General features: G+C 41.5%; 1 protein-coding gene across 3 annotated transcripts in view; it reads right to left on the reverse strand.

Annotated features, from left to right (window-relative positions):
• The window catches only part of ICA1 (islet cell autoantigen 1), a gene marked incomplete at its 3' end in the record, with an annotated part of 68,881 nt that extends 54,202 nt beyond the window's left edge, over nucleotides 1-14,679 (reverse strand). For all 3 annotated transcript variants that reach the window (XM_082293079.1, XM_082293078.1, XM_082293081.1), the window contains exons 1-3: nucleotides 14,594-14,679; nucleotides 4,709-4,755; nucleotides 2,932-2,970 (exon numbers count right to left, since the gene is read on the reverse strand). In XM_082293079.1, the coding sequence (XP_082149205.1) occupies nucleotides 2,932-2,948 (17 nt within the window). In that variant the 5' untranslated portion in view covers nucleotides 2,949-2,970; nucleotides 4,709-4,755; nucleotides 14,594-14,679. The remainder of the gene's footprint in view (nucleotides 1-2,931; nucleotides 2,971-4,708; nucleotides 4,756-14,593) is intronic.
• Nucleotides 14,680-16,059: the final 1,380 nt, after the last annotated feature.

Raw genomic sequence — 16,059 nt, forward strand, 5'->3', positions numbered from 1 at the left:
ATGGAATTCACTTTTTATTTTGTATAATTAATAGGAGAGTTTCAAGTGAACTAGCAGAGTTTAAGCAGGTAGCAATTTTCATGCCATTTCAGCACTGTTGGGATTTCACGAATCTCATTTTCTGAATAGGATTAGACTACTTCTTGCCCTCCTTTTTTTGTAATTGAATAAAAAAAGCATTAGAAGAACACTCATCTCTTTTGAGCATGCCATGTGAAAGACTGATATCTCACATCTCTCTTTATACAATTGACTACATGACAACTGCAGGTATGTAGGGTATGTAACACCTTTTCTTTCAAGGATTAGTTTTCACTGACAAATAATTCTGCATTCCTGGAGCAGACCTAATAAAAAGTGCAATATATAAATTCCATATTCCACAATATTTAAACCATACCAACACAGTTGAATAGAAAATACAGCTTCACAATGAAAACTTGTGTTAGGATCTGGTTTAAACCCATAAAAGCAAAGAAAGCTAAGTCTCTGTGCATAAACCGGAAAGAGCTTAGAAGGTTCAAAATATTCCCAGAAATGAGATTAAAACCAAATGAGATTAAATGCTGATGCCAAAAAATGGATGTATTTTATTTAATAGTAGAGAAGGGAAGGGAAGGGAAGGGAAGGGAAGGGAAGGGAAGGGAAGGGAAGGGAAGGGAAGGGAAGGGAAGGGAAGGGAAGGGAAGGGAAGGGAAGGGAAGGGAAGGGAAGGGAAGGGAAGGGAAGGGAAGGGAAGGGAAGGGATAGAGAAAGAAGTGTGAGTGGGGGGTTGGGGGGACAGGGAGAGGTGACAGGGATTAGGTGGAAGCATATCACCCATCTAAGGGTCCCAACAACGTCTCATTGCTCCCCTCCATCTATTCTTCTGGTGGTGAGGGTCCCCTGTCACCACCATGGCCACGCCACCACACCAGATGCCAAAGAGTACAGAATCCCGTGGAATAATACTCACTTTGGGCCAGGTGGGAATGCCCACGTGTCTCCTCTTGCAGGGGCCAGCTTGACACTGTCCCTTGCAACACTGAGGGTCTGTTGCATCATCTCTGGTGCTCTGGTGCAGGGTCTGGGGACCCCTTTGAGGGGGGCCCCTGTGATGGGCCTTCTGCTGTGGATAAGCTCCCCCCCCCCCCGCCATGAGGACCCCTCAGCTGGGCTTCTCTGCACAGTGGAGGATGGGCAGTCACTGCCCCTCTGACCACAGGCATTTTCAAGATACCCAAAGCCTCTCCTCCCTCCACCCTTTGGCACAAGGGTCTGTGCCACCCTGGCAGCTGATAGCCCTGGGGCTGTGGTCTCCACTTTGGAGGCGTTAAGCTTGTGCTCCGTGAATGTCCCCAGCCCCGAGTTGTTACTTTATCTTATCTTCATTATCGAGCAGTGTAAGGCCTCAGTCAGGGCCCCATTCAGGGTGTGGTAGTCTTCTCTGCAGCTTTTGTAATACAGTTTTAAAAGTCCTTTAAGAAAATGTTTAAGTCATAAACTGTAATATTTCAGTCTCTGACACCTTGGTGTCTTTCAGGAAGTGTTGTTCCATTATTAATTTGCACAGAAGTACATGCATCTTCCCTATGTCCATATATAAAAAGCTGCAGTACTCTTTCAGCTTTTTAGAAGTACGTGGTTGCTAAAAATTGCTATATTGAGTACTCCATGAAACTTAAATAGGTCGAGTTTATTTTGAAAAGATACCTTCCACCTGTGGAGTGACAAACTGTGGTTCATTAGTGACATACTGACCCCTAGCTCTGTTCACAACACACATACTGCTCAGAGATGCTACCCCAAGAGATCTTCAGACCCAACATTCACATCAAGTGATGTACTGAGACACTTGTTCCTCCACATGGCAGGGGGGTTAGAACCAGATCACCTGTAAGGTCCCTTCCAATTCCAGGTCATTCAATCATTCTATGATCCTCTGATTATATGTATCTTTATTTGCTGTGAAGTAATACAGCCATTCTGAAAAAACAAGCAATTGGTACACAGGCTCCCCAAAAGGGTAGCACATCTACCCCACTCAGTTACTAGTGACACAGTTTAACCTGAAAAGGAAATTTTTTTCATGGGGGTATATTACTTGCTTTAGTTACTTTTAATCAGTGAGTTAGGTGACAGTGCCTTAATCACCGAAGAGATGGGAAGAAATTGAACTGGAAGTGAGCAGGGACATAATTTAAAAAAGCACTTATACACAGCATTTCTTACCTTCTTCATCTAACTTGAAAAGCAAAGATATTTACCCATTTAATTCTATACAAACATTAGTTCCAAGAGTTTATGAATTAAAATTAAAATCAAGTTCTTTTGGTGCTACAGCAGAAAATAAAAAACATGTCCAAACATACCACGTTTTATTTGGAATTCTGTACAAACAAGCCGATACACACACTGACGACACACAACCTATCAAGTTAGGTGAAGACTATATTGACCAGATACATGCTGCACCTTTAAAATACAAACTTTACAGCCTCTAATAAAAAAAAAAATCCTCCTGCATGATAAGAAAACAGAATATGAGACTTTAATAAAAAAAGTGTTGCATTATGAATAATTTTTAAAAACCCATCAAACTTCCCACAAGGTATTATAAGGGCCCTAGCTGCCTGGCTAGTTGTGTGCTTTCACTTCTGCTACAGCTGTGCAAGTAACTGACACCTCATTTCAGTAGTTGAGTGAAGAAAACACCATAATTCATCTGATGTTAACCAGCCTTGAGAGCTACCTCAACTGAGGTCACCAGAAATTCTGGGGCCATGGTGCAAGGAATAAAAATGAGCTAATACAAGGTCACAAAAAGATTTTTTAAAGTGCTGGGATTAATACAGATTCCTGAATTACAAGACTGATAAAACAACTGAACAAATTCACATACAAAACACTGTTAGCTCTTTAGAACAAAAAAAAAATTATCAAGATACTTACTACTTATGACCTTCCATGATTCTTGTTTTCTTCAGACACCTAAATAAGAAATTATCAGTTAATGCAAGTATCTTTAAATTTTAAATTAAACACTAGAAATCCTCTATCTTTTCTCTCAGAAAATTACTATGCTGCAGCATCTACTTTACCACGTTACAAAAGGAAACTTTTCAATCTGTGAGCCAAATGCCTTCCTTGTGTAACACAAAATTATTGCAAAAATCCATTACAAATGGATTTAAGTGTTGCCATCAGTGATGCCAACCCTTCTGTGTTAGCAAGTTTTTCAAGCAAAAGAAAATTTACCAGGCATAAATTCAGTGACTTCTGAGGAGGAATGCCAAAATTGTCCATGCTGGGTATCACCCTCAGTCAAGTTTTTTTCCTCCAAGTTTTAGTCACAACAAAATTCCGTTACTTTTTATCTTTTTTTTTGCCTATACTGCAGTGATCTATTTTTTAAAAACACTAGTTACATCACGTCTTGAGTCACAGATGTGAAATTTAATGATCAGATGGTTTTTCTATGAGGGACACCCCAGTTCCTAAGGATAGAATATGATTTGTATGCATTAGGACTTCAGATTTTATAAATTACTATCTCCAGTTTGGATACTCAAGTCTCCCAGGATACTTTGAGCTGGCCATATGGCATACACATCACTTCCCACCAGTACCTAAGCACACTCCTCCCAGGCCAAATTTAACAGCCAAGCCAGAGGCTTCTCCTCTGCTGCTTTCAGAGAGGACTGTTCTTCAGCATATGGTTAACATGGGAACGGAGGCACTGCAGCAGGGTCTGGATGAGACCAAAATTAAACTGGTGAGATGGATGGTGCTGCTCGGGAATGGCCTTTGACAAGAAGAGGCACAGAATAAACATACCAACAGGCACCACTAAGGTATGAAGCTGACTAAGAAAAGAGTAATGGAAAAAGCAGCTAGGGAGGTAATGGTGCTGAAACTAAATTTTGGCACTAATCCAAGTGAAAAAGAAAAGGAGCTACAAAGGGAAGCCATGATGTTAGAAACGTATCTAGCACAGTACTGCATATAGACAGTGTGGTTAGCACTGGAGAGGCAAAAGGACTGGAACAGATTGCAGGAACCCAAACAAGGGAATGCAAACAACCTGAATGCTTCCTGCAAGCGTGAAGCACATGCACTTCCATTTGGAGCTGAAGGGAGCCAAATCCCAGATTTCTGAGTTTAACCTCTCTGCTGTCAGTACCTGTGAAACTTCCTGGCAAAGTTCCATGAGGTACTGCAAGATTTTATCAGAGCAGGAATTTTGCCTGAATTGCAATTTTTGTGAAATGCTCTTAACCACTGCAGGAGAGACCATGAGAAAATTCCTAACTCTGTCGTCAGACCAGAGCTTAAATGTAAGGGTCAACAGCTAAAGAAAAAGGAAGAAATAATTGTTTCAGATTGTTGTTTGTGTTACAGAACCATTGAGTCAGACAAGATACAGAAGGGACTGCTTTGTTCTTGTTTCTAGAGCCATAGGCACAGGCGCTATGAACTCATTTTCTAATACCTTTTTATTCTTGACTTCACTGTTTTCACACTGGTCCTCCTTAAGTCAACTGTGGGGGTGTGTGAGTGAGATAAGACCACAGGATTGAGCTTGTATACACATCCATGACTCAAGTTATTCAGCAGCATACTTGGCTTGACAGGAAGTAAAGAACAGCCTATCTAGGTGGAATAACATGTATATTACTTGGAACAAAGTAAAAGCGACCAATACGGGGAAAAGGTGTAAGGCACTGACCTTACTCGCTGTACACGTCCACCTGCTTCTCCTGGAAACCAATGTCCCTACAAAAAAATAAGTAGGGTCATGGTGAAACAGTTCTCATTTTCAAGTATAGCTCATGCTCTTTCTTCCTAAACATCTGACCTTACCTTTAGACTCTCAGATCTTCTTAGTTACACTCTTCCAGGTCCTACATAGCACCCTTATGCCCTGAAGATATTCTTTGTGGGAATTTTTACGTTCAAAGTGGACAATATTTTCATGGTATGAAAATGAGGGCATGTATTCTCTGTTCTGCTGTGTGACGGGATGGCATCTGAGGTGTTTGAGGCTACAAGACCTGCTGGGATGGTGTCCTATGGTCAATCAGGGTGGAAGGAAACAGAAGTGGAGTCTTACCTATGCTGCCTGCTGGAAATGGCTCCTGGCATGGGATATCACCCAAAACATGCCAGGAGGGAAAAAAGTCCCAGAGCGCTCTAGGTAGTATAGATAAAAACATGCCAGGGTGATTGCTATAATTAAGCAGTGGGAACAAGCAGCAGCCCAGGACACAAGCTCAGTCCTTGGGCCCACTTATTACTAGGATGGAGCTACCTTTTGGTCCTAAATGAGAATTCAGTTTGCAAAGACAGCTTAGTAAGCCCTAGCATTGAGTGAACAGAAGTGTAGTTGCTGAAAAATAATGTGCAGTACAAATTGCCTCTGCAGTAATTTAACAGGGCCCTGATTTACATGTGTTGTTACTGTCTGTTCCAAGTCCACGAACCAAAGAGGGTTAAGATACTGGTTCAGCTCTAACAAAGGACATTATTAAAAGCATATGGCTTAGCTGAAAGCAGTGAGATTTTTTAAAAAGAAATACCAAAATCTAAGTCTAGTCTCAAAACGTGAGAGATACTAATAAAAGTAGACTGGAAATAGCCCAGGGACATATCTAAGAATTAAAAGGAACATTTCACAGCCATGTAACGAAGAATCCCTACAGTCACAAAATGCTGGCCCTGAGGCTGCAGAGAGAGACCAAGAATGAGCACATAACCTCTCACTACTTTAGGTTTTGAACTGTGTTATGCTTTCGAAGAACAAGACAAATGTCCCGAACAGAACTAACAAGCCAGCTGGTCTTTGCCAAAGCTGACTACAACAGAAGAACGACACTAACTTGAACCCAATACTCTCCCAAAAAGACGCAGTCAAATTTAAAATTCACTTATGTTATCATATAGTTTGATATAAAAACAAGCTTAATTTGCCACAACGAGTTGATGTAAGGGACTTTTTTTGTTTGTTTTCTTCCCAGTGTATTAAAACAAAACAAAAAAAAAAAAAAAGAAAAGTTTCAATAAATAGCATTATACTGACCATGATTAACAAAAGAAAAAAAAAATCACTACTCTATAGGAGAGCATTTGTATTGAGACGTTTCCAAGATCTTTGACAATAAAGAGTAACCCAACACTCGAGATCTCCACGACAGACTTTATTTTGACAAACAAAAGGGAGGGATACTCTAGATGAGGGCGTGGGTGTCGGAAGCAAGCATAGCTGCTTTTATCATGCCAGAGAAAGCAGTGCCACACTACAGATGACTGTACACAAACCCACATTTAGTACTGCATAGCGATGGATCTGAGGCTTCCTGAAGAAGTCCACTCATGGCTCCAGTAATTTTGCAAGTGCTTCTCAGTGTTTCGAGAGAGACTAATTCTACCTCACTTTAAGCATTAAACCTGAGCTGGCCCTATTCATAACAAGTCTGCTTGGAACACAAGGGACCACAGCACTGTAAGACCCATTCCAGTACAGAACCAGGTGGGGTCACAAGCCCTGCCAAAACCTTGAAAATCCCTAACAGGTTTTTTTGAGGAGCCACCAAGAGGCCTCAGCACCACTTTCCACAAACGATCCTGTCTGCAGACTGACGCCACAGAAGACAGGCACAGCCTGGACACTGAAATACATCAAAACTGTTTCTAGACTCAGCCTGGCTTCAGGAGTAATACAGCTGAATTCAGGCAGCGCTCTGCCACAGATAACAAGGAATGCTGAAACCAAAATGGTCCTGCAAACAGCCAACTATGGTAGAATTCCTCTGGGTGGTAGACTAATCACCCACAAATTATTTCCACAGGAAGCCAAAATACCTGAAATGCACACAGAACTTCATATTATTTCTCCCATACTCATCATCCTACAGAGAAATTTTATTATCTACGACACTGGAACAAAACTTGATGGAGGACATTTGTCATTAGCAAGTGGCATTTCTATTCCTATGGAAAATCCTCTGATTCTCTATATTCTCCAAGACCACTTGAATAAACACGTAAATTTTTCTGTGCAGATAGGAAAATGCTTTCATGGTGTTTCGTGTGATTTGAACTGCAGTATACCCTAGGCTTACCCTCCAGCTCATCCTCTGCACAACATTTGTACAAGCTTGCTTCTCTTTTCTAGCTTTACCATATTTTGATGCAGCATAAGTTGTTTCCCAAGAGCTGAGCAACTTTATGAATAATCTTTAGATTCTACTTGTATAAGAAAAATATTGTAGGCGTGCCTTCTCTCCAACAGCTACATTGATAATAAACAAGTCTGTATACCAGTGTCAGCCACCTTACTTCCCTTTTTCAGTGAGCCTAAGTGTAAGAAGTGCCACATGGCATGGTAATGTTCAGATCTTAATACTCTCCAAGGTTATGAGGAAATCAGTTTAAAAACCAATCCAATAAACAAAAGCTTTACCCCTAATTCAAGTATCTCTTCTTGTCTGAGCATCGGTTACATGGCTCTTACTGTGCTCTTAGCTCAGACAACAGATCACATGGAAAAAAATCAGGATGCAACCAGAGACATCAAACAGGAATCTTTTAAACTCTGAAGACTGTATATAAAACAAACTGTTGATCTAATCACAGCTTCTCAGAACAAAGAGATGAGCTGAAATCCTTGTAAAAACGTTGTAAATGCTGATGTACAGAGCAAATCTAACACCCAAAGATGACCCAGCAGTAATGTAGGAAGGCAGTAGATTGAACAACACATCCTTTTGAGATACATCCAGAAACAATGAAAGGGAACTGAACAAGCAGCACAGCAGAATTCAGCAACCCTTATATGAACGCAATATGCTCATCAAAACACACAGATGAGTCTGCACTCTCACTGCCAGAACTGTCTTCTGAGTCTGCTGTTCTTTCAAAGCAGATAATATGTTCTGTGGCTCCTCAAATCCCAACAGACTTCCATACCCAAAAACCCTTGCAAACCTATAACTTCAAATACGGCAGAATCACACATTGCAGTTGACTTACTTATGTCAACAGTTTTATTAAAATGAATAATCTTCCAAGAAACTTTTAATACTGTAATAGTACAGTGATACTAAGTAACAACAAAAATATTCTATATATAAAAGTTAAGAGTGATAGTTTCATTTATGTAAAATACTTTGAAGGGAAGAAAATGTGCTTAGGTGAGGGAATCAAAGCCATCTGTGCCTCCAACATCTCTTGGCTGACAACCTATCTCCTCCACTCTGCTCCCTGGAAGCTGTGACCCAACCGAACCAAGTAAATGGGTCTGCAAAACAAGAAGCAGTCTCACTGCAAGATGAAGACTAGACAGGGTACAGTTTTATCTTCTCTGGTGTGTCTACAAACACACAGACCAGGAGCTTCAAACGGCATTGGACTTTGCCTTTCCCAAGCAAAAGAGAATATAACAGCCTGTAGATCTGAATTATCCATGTTGTCAATGCAGGAAAAGAATGAATGCTGAAGTCTGGGACTTTCACCATCAAGGTTAGACACAGAAGTATTCCTACTCTTAACTACAAGAATAGCTACTACTGTAATTCAGCTAAAATGAATCTAGAGTTCAAGCTATATCTGTGACAAATGACAAGATTTAATTTTTCCTCTAAAGCTCTTCATTCTCAATATTGATGTTCTAATCCTGCAGAATCATCCATGCTTAGCTTTAAATCCAGGAGTCTGTTCATTCTGTTCGACTACTCACTGATGCACTTGTTTATTAATTCAAAAAGTTTGCAAATTGGTCTGTAAGTGCTGCATTAGCAGTTCCTTCCATCCATTACAACTTTTTGTCTAATCCTTTGTTTCAGACTGATCCCGAGCTTTGCTACTTATCCTGAAAAGTCTATCTTGGAGATTACCCACAAGTTCTCAGGTGAAGAAATAAAAGATTGCAGTATCAACAGAATTACTCTTTCAATCTATTTCAGGAGTTGACACCTAGGAAGAAATTTCATACATTCTTAAAAGAAGCACAGGTTAAATGGCATCTGTTACACAGCAAAGGCTCCTGCTATATTCATACACCTGGGAGGTTCTGAGAAGGGAAAAAAATCATCCTGTTTGACTGCAATTATCTAACTGTAGTGCCTAAATTACCATACAAGCCCCTCAAGACTAAGTTCCTGTACAGATAGTGAATAGAACCTTCAAAGAGCAACACTGAGCACCTCAAGCAGAGCCTCACCTGTGCTCTGTGCACACAGAAATTATGCTTTTTGCATTAAGCATCTGAACAACACAACTAAGCCATGCTGTGAGAGCACTGCTCTATTCCACTTCTCTTAGAACTCGGATTTCATGGTGGTCTACTGAATTACTGGGGGGAAAAAAAAAAAAAAAAAAGAGTCAACAGCATACTGAGTAACACTGTCCTTGGGACATGGCCACATCCCATTAAGTCCCCTGGAACCAATTTTCTCTTTCACTGCAAACACTTCTGGAACATATATTTCTATACACAACTTTTGCCATTTCCTTCTCCTCTATACCAAGGCCTATGAGACATCCCAGCAAACTGTTAATTTATTCCATTCCATTTATACATTTGTCTTGATCCTTCAAAGAATTAAAAAAACCCGCAAAGAATTAACCTACTCTACCCACCCCCCCCTTGCCAAAAAATCCCAAGCACGTACTCAAAACAACAGAAGTATCAAAGAAACTGGAGTCTGTTCTCCAAGGAGGTAGTTTGACCCAATACAACAATCCCTTCTTTTTCAAGCTAGTAGACTGTGTGGAGAACAAACCACAGTAATACCAGCAGGTATCTTAAATGTCTAAGATTGCATGATTAGAGACTTGCACTGTAAGAAACCATGTACAAGGTATGAAGAAATCTGAATGATTTGGGTCTTCTTTCTGTCACTTTATAGCACTACCTAGGCACCTGTCTGCAAACAGTACATCCAACCAAATGAACAGCAGTACTATTGCCACCTGTCTTTCACTCAATTCTACACTGACTCTATTTAATACTCTGTGTAAAGTATATATGGGTCACATCTATCGCAGAGAGTACTGTCAAGAGTTACTTTCTTCCAAAGCACAACTGTCATACTTCTAATTTCAGAATACACAATTAATGTAGGAAATTATTCTACTTAATTTTCTGGTGTAGTCTAAAAAAAAGGATGATATGTGGGGCCATGTTTCTTATGCTATCACTTAGTCTTTATTTTTCTATTCCAAACTCTGGTGCATAGAAGTTAATAGAAGTGGCAGACAAACTGCAAATTTACACTTTGACAGTTCATTGCTCACTTATACCAAGAACTAAAGAGTGTCAATCCATCTGAACCACTCTGGTTTTCAGTACCTGAGTGGGTTACAGGTAAGTTTTAACCAACATGAAAAAGCAGAAAATTGGCACTATGTCACCACGTTTTCTAAAACCTGGCTTTGCCCCCACAAAGTGCAAGGAGCCACTCAACAGTTAGCATTCCTCTCTAAAAAAATAATTTTGTGTCTGTTTGGTACTATATATCTGTCATATTATTCCAAAAACTATCAGACCAAACTTGTAGGCATAAGTGATCTCCTTTCTAGAGCATAAAATGCATTGAAATAATACTTGGAGCTGGGTTGGGGGTATTTTTGGTTGTTTTTTTAAACAGTTGAATGAAAAACTCCTAAACACAGTGGATTATCTCGAAAAACACTGATAAGAATGGTACATGAAGTCACAACACAGTATATGCAGTCTCAGAACAAAATATTTCAAATAAATACTGGTAGACTCACAGTTCCAAGACTGATGAGTGAACAATAGCACTTTCTAGGTAAGCTCATCTGCACACAGAACTTTATCATTTGCACAGACATACTTAATCACACAAAAAATTAATTTTAAATTCCTTTTTCAGATAATACTGATTTTTCATCTGCTAATTGTGAAATAATGCAGGGACAGTACACAGTAGCAGTTTTCCCTCACATAACATCTTTCATTTCACTAGTAAAGTATTCCTTACACTTGTGGAGAACAGTGAGACAACCAGGTAAGCATTGCAAGTAGTACATGCATTTTATGGAAGAATAATTTGAGTATAAGTCATTGAGAGGCAGGTTTAAGCTCACTGCAAATGAGAAATCTGGTGATATGAATTATCAAGGATTTAATTTTTTTCTAAATGCAGACTTGCTTTGTTTCTTCAAAATGACTATCAAATTTTTTTGTAATACACATTTGATCTCGTAGTTTAAGAACCAGTATTCGTAAACTTAATAGCTGAATATTATTAAAGAAAATACCATATGGAACATGCACTGTACATAGATTATAAGAGACAAGACTGTTTTTCTGACACATTCTATCTGTAATCAGTCTAGAGTCTTAATATTGGGAAACTTTCCCTTTGTAGAAACTATGGGAAAAGTAGTGAATGAACAAAAAAAAAAATCATGGAACTCTTTCTGCACGTATAGTATATTACATACAAACATATAAGGTTTTAGAACTTCAAAGTAATGGCTCTCTTATTTAGATACCCTATTTGTTGGCACAGTCAACCCTCTCATGTTTCTGTCTCCCTCCTGCCTTTTCATATTCAGAAGCCAGGAAGCAATGCCATTTACACCCAAGGGGAAACAATGGCAGGGGAGAGAACACGAAAAATCATTTCCTCCAGATTCCCTTAGAGATTATTTCACATCTGTGGATAAGAGATTCAATTAACAAAACAGCCTTAGCATGCACAGCAACAACAATACACGGTGATCTCCTTGCACTGCCCTTTGAGTAAACACCATCAGTACAGGCTACACATTCTCAACAGATGCACAGTCCACTCAACTTTTATATTACCGCTCTCAGTAATATCCTGGCACACCAGCTGACTGTTCCTAGAGCAGTGGTGATCCCTATGAAGCTACTTGCAAGATGGACCCAAGTACTGTTTCAGTGACTTGGTACAGACAGTTCTCAAGGTTGATGTAAGCAGTTGCATAACCGGTCAAAACGCCCCTCAGTTTGCTGTGGCTAACAATAGCCACAGGAAAAACTACTGTGAAACTGTTATTACTAGCAACACTTAAAAGGTCAAATGTTTCTACTGTTCTTGACCGGTTGGTTCTTTCTCTAACAAACTTCACTTTCTGGGTTTTTGTATTTTTAATGCTTCTTCATCACGTGGCATAATTTTGTCTGTAGAGTGATTTTATGGTTGAGAAGCAGCAAAACACCTTGAAGAATAAACTACAGAGCAATACTCTTGGAGGAGATTTTGAATAAAAAGTATTAAAAAGTCTTTGAGAGCATTTTTTGTCTTCTAATTCAGATGAGATATTAGCACATTTTTTTTCCGCCAACTTGTACCAACAGCATTCAACACTAGTTGAAGACTGAAAAGAGCTGTTATTATTCATTTCTTCAAGAAAAGGTTACGTGGGAAATCATCAGAACAATTTAATAACCATGTGAAGTACAGATAACAGAGAAGTACTGGCAAGATGGTTGGGCTTGAAACTCTACTAAGGTGGGAAAAAACCCCCTAACTCTGTAGTAGGGTTCAACAGGAATTTTTACTTTGCACTACGTGATCCCTTTCACTGCCCAATAATATAAACTTCTGAAAGAAAAATGTTAAAGAAATCTTCCCCTTCCACAAAGTCATAGCTCATCTTCTTGAATCTGCAAATCTCCAGCAACATTTATATTTTAATCTCAACTCCAACAAACACAATAGAAGAAAGCACCATTCTCTAAAAACCACCTAATTTTTTTTTTCTCAACTGAAAATAAAGCAAATTCCAATGACCAGCATCTAAATTCTTGAGTAAAGTGCTGGAACCCTTCTGGAAACAACGATGTTTCACCCATGAAGTTCTGACAGAAAAGAAACTTTAGGAACTCATTTAGACTGAGGTTTGGCAGAATTTAACTGCCACATTATCTTCCAGTAGAGTTTGTCATGTGCAAAACGTGACTGGTTATACCAGTTATGGCAGTTCACTACGCAAAAGATCTCTGTGGCTTGACACTAAATTCCTCCTTCAGTGGTATTAACATTAATCTTAAACCATTAAATTACTCAGTTTAAACCAATAGGCTGTTCAAACAGCAGTTAAAAAAACTGGTAAAATCTAAATGAGGTGTTGCTGGTCTTCATGCTAAGTACCAGTAAGAACTGCAACTCCTAGATCTGTGACAGACAGATACCACAGCCAAGGGGTCTTCCACTCCTTTTTTGAGAACCCTAGACAGACCAAGTGGAAAAAGAGTGGATTATCAGAAAAATCAGATAAAAGACCATAACTAAATGCCGCCTGCACTGCAGATGCCAAAATCCAGCCCAAGATTTTCTCTGTCCAACACTTTGGAAAAGCAATCAAACACAGTTTTGTCCTTACTAGAGTCTCGCTAGAGCAAAACAGAAGAACAGTTTATTTCCAAGAAGTCCACTCTGAAACACGAGTCACAGCTGCTTTCTGAGACCCAAATTAAATAAAATCCATCCCGAAACTGAAAGAAAGAGGGTAACAATCAAACATGGGGAGAACCAAAGCCAACAAACAGGTGCTTCGTGGAAATAAAAGGTCATCTTGGTTTAATGAAAGGCTTGTAGACAGGGGGAAAGTATTACAAACAACCAAACAGAAGAGTAACTCCAATGCCAAGCTTCCAAAATACTACCACAATGTAACGTGGGGGCAGGGACTTAAAAGGATGTAACCCTGAGATTACCAGATTCAGTTTCACATTTTCACCTTTTGAACTAAGGAAAGCCTGAATTACTGCTTTAAGAGGGGTCATGAAGATCCTTGAGGTTATCAGCTTTACGCAAAACTGTGGAACAGGAGGCTTATTTACATATGGCACTGAACATACACATAATGATATCGACAAATAAAAGAGCACAGTGCCCTTCACCTCCTTCTGTTACTAAAAACTGACCTGATGTTTCAAGTAATATCAAATTTTCCTTTTTTCTTCTAAAGGACTAGAGCAGCTTTCATCGGTCAGGTGGATGGATGCAAAATAAATCTGATTACCAAGATGAACCTTTCACAAATGATAAGCTTTAAATCGTAAATGTGGGGTTCTTGAATTGCCATTTCACCAGCTGTTACTGCCTCGGTGCTGCGTCGAGATCTGACATTACCTGATCAGAGGATGCCCTGCCACCCCTCTCCACCCGGCCGGCCCCAGGAGGGTTCGGAGCGCAGCCGGGCAACCTGCGCCTCAGCCCGGCAGCCAAGCCGGAAACCGCCGAGCAGAACCGGCCGTTTCCCTCCCCGCTTCCAGCGGGCAGAGAGCCAGGGAGGATGTACGGGAGGCACAAACGGATAAATGCAATAATCATGGCGAGACAACCGCACGGCGGGAGGGGAACACAAGGCAAAAGGAGGGACAGATGCCATCTTGTGTCTCGAAAATCTCGCCCTGAACAGATCCGGCCGTGGCTACAGCGCTGATGGGCACCAGCTAGGAAGGCCCGGCGGCCGCGCCACCTCCCTCGTCCAGACCGGGCAGCCCGCGGGGGAGGCGGTGCCCACCCGGAGCTGCCCGGCACCAGTGGCACCAGCTCTCCCCGCCCGGCCCCGGCACGGAGACAGGCGAGTCCCCCCTTCCCGCACTCACCTTGCGGAGGGAGGGAAGGGCCGAGCCGCAGGCGCCGCCGCCCCGCCAGGTGTTCCAGCGCCGCCGGCGTCAGCGCGCCGAGCGGAGCCGCCTGTGCCGGCGCGGGCGCCCCCGCAGCGGGGCGGAGCCGCCGCCCGGCCCGGCCCAGCCCGGCCCCCGAGCCGGGAGGGCGCGGCCGGCAGGTCCAAGGCGCTCGGGCTGGCCGCTGCCCGGTCTTGGCTAGGGCCGGGACGCGTTTCCTCCTGCTTTCCCGGTAGCGCTGCAGGAAATCGGAGGGAGAGTCACCCGGCTTGGGGCCCTTCTGGGACTCTGATCACCGCCTCGACCAAAGCCCCAAGCCCCGTGCCTCCAGCCCCAGCCTGTTGGGGACCGCAGGTGCCCGGCGAGGAACAGCAAGGAAATACTAAAATGTTTTGGCTGCCATAAATAGTTGCTGTCGAGGTAGTGGAAACTTGGAGGAAAAGGCCCTTTTAGCGTAGTGGGCAGGTGGCAGTGTCGGGGGGGATCGGGGGAGCGTTGGTTTTGAGCTCATGTCGGAATTGGGTCATTGGAGTTTTGTGAGAGCTTTTTGAGTAAAGGAGGGGGATTTGAAGCTGATTTCAGAGCTTGAAATGAGGAGTTCACAGGTGGCATTTGAAAATGAAGTAAAAGGAGAAAAGGGAAGCAGCAAGATAGGGTGAAAAATGATCCCAGTTAAATGGGGCGGTGTTAACTTACCGGTGTGGCATGTGAAAGGAGCAGAGGTGAAAACACAACGCAGGGCATGAAAGCAGGAATGGAGAAGAGACAGGGCCCCAGAAAAGGGTTGAAGAAGAGAAAAGAAGAGTGGTAATGAGGCATCATTTTCTGAACCTTACAGAAGTCCCACGTGCTCGTGTCAGTGTCTCCATGTTTCTGTGAGGCAGAGCTGAGCTTGAAGAAATCAACAGGGATAATTTAACACTGTATAATGTGAGGAATTTCAGGTATCATTTGGGAGGTTGTTTACTTTCCCCATTTGGCATTGGTGTGACCACTAACAGCAGGTCATATCCAAGCACGGTGTACGTAGCACAGACGGTGCGTTGACAAACAAGAATGATTTATGGCAAGAAATACAGGATTGTTTCCCAGAACTGCAGAAACCCTAATAGGATAGTTATTGTGTTAAAATATAGTAACAGCGAGAAAATATTTTCATGGGAGATAACTCTCTTAATGGGGTCCTCAGTCTTGCAGGAAAAAGGTGTAACACAGCAGCTGAAAGCTTGGAATGCAAGAAACCTAGTGTGAAATACCTCATTTACCTTTGAATGTTATACTGTAAACACCCTCAAGCTGTTTTGGTATTCTAGAGCTCTCTTTAGAACAAATATAAAAAGATGCATTTGAGGGTGTAGTTATCTGGTTTATTTTCGTTTTCAGTGAGGTTAATCATTCTCTGGAGGTGGGTTCCTATGACTGAAAGAGTAACAGGCTGATGTGTA

Source organism: Coloeus monedula (genome assembly GCF_965178545.1).
Source record: "Coloeus monedula genome assembly, chromosome: 1".
Taxonomy (NCBI): Eukaryota; Metazoa; Chordata; class Aves; order Passeriformes; family Corvidae; genus Coloeus; species Coloeus monedula.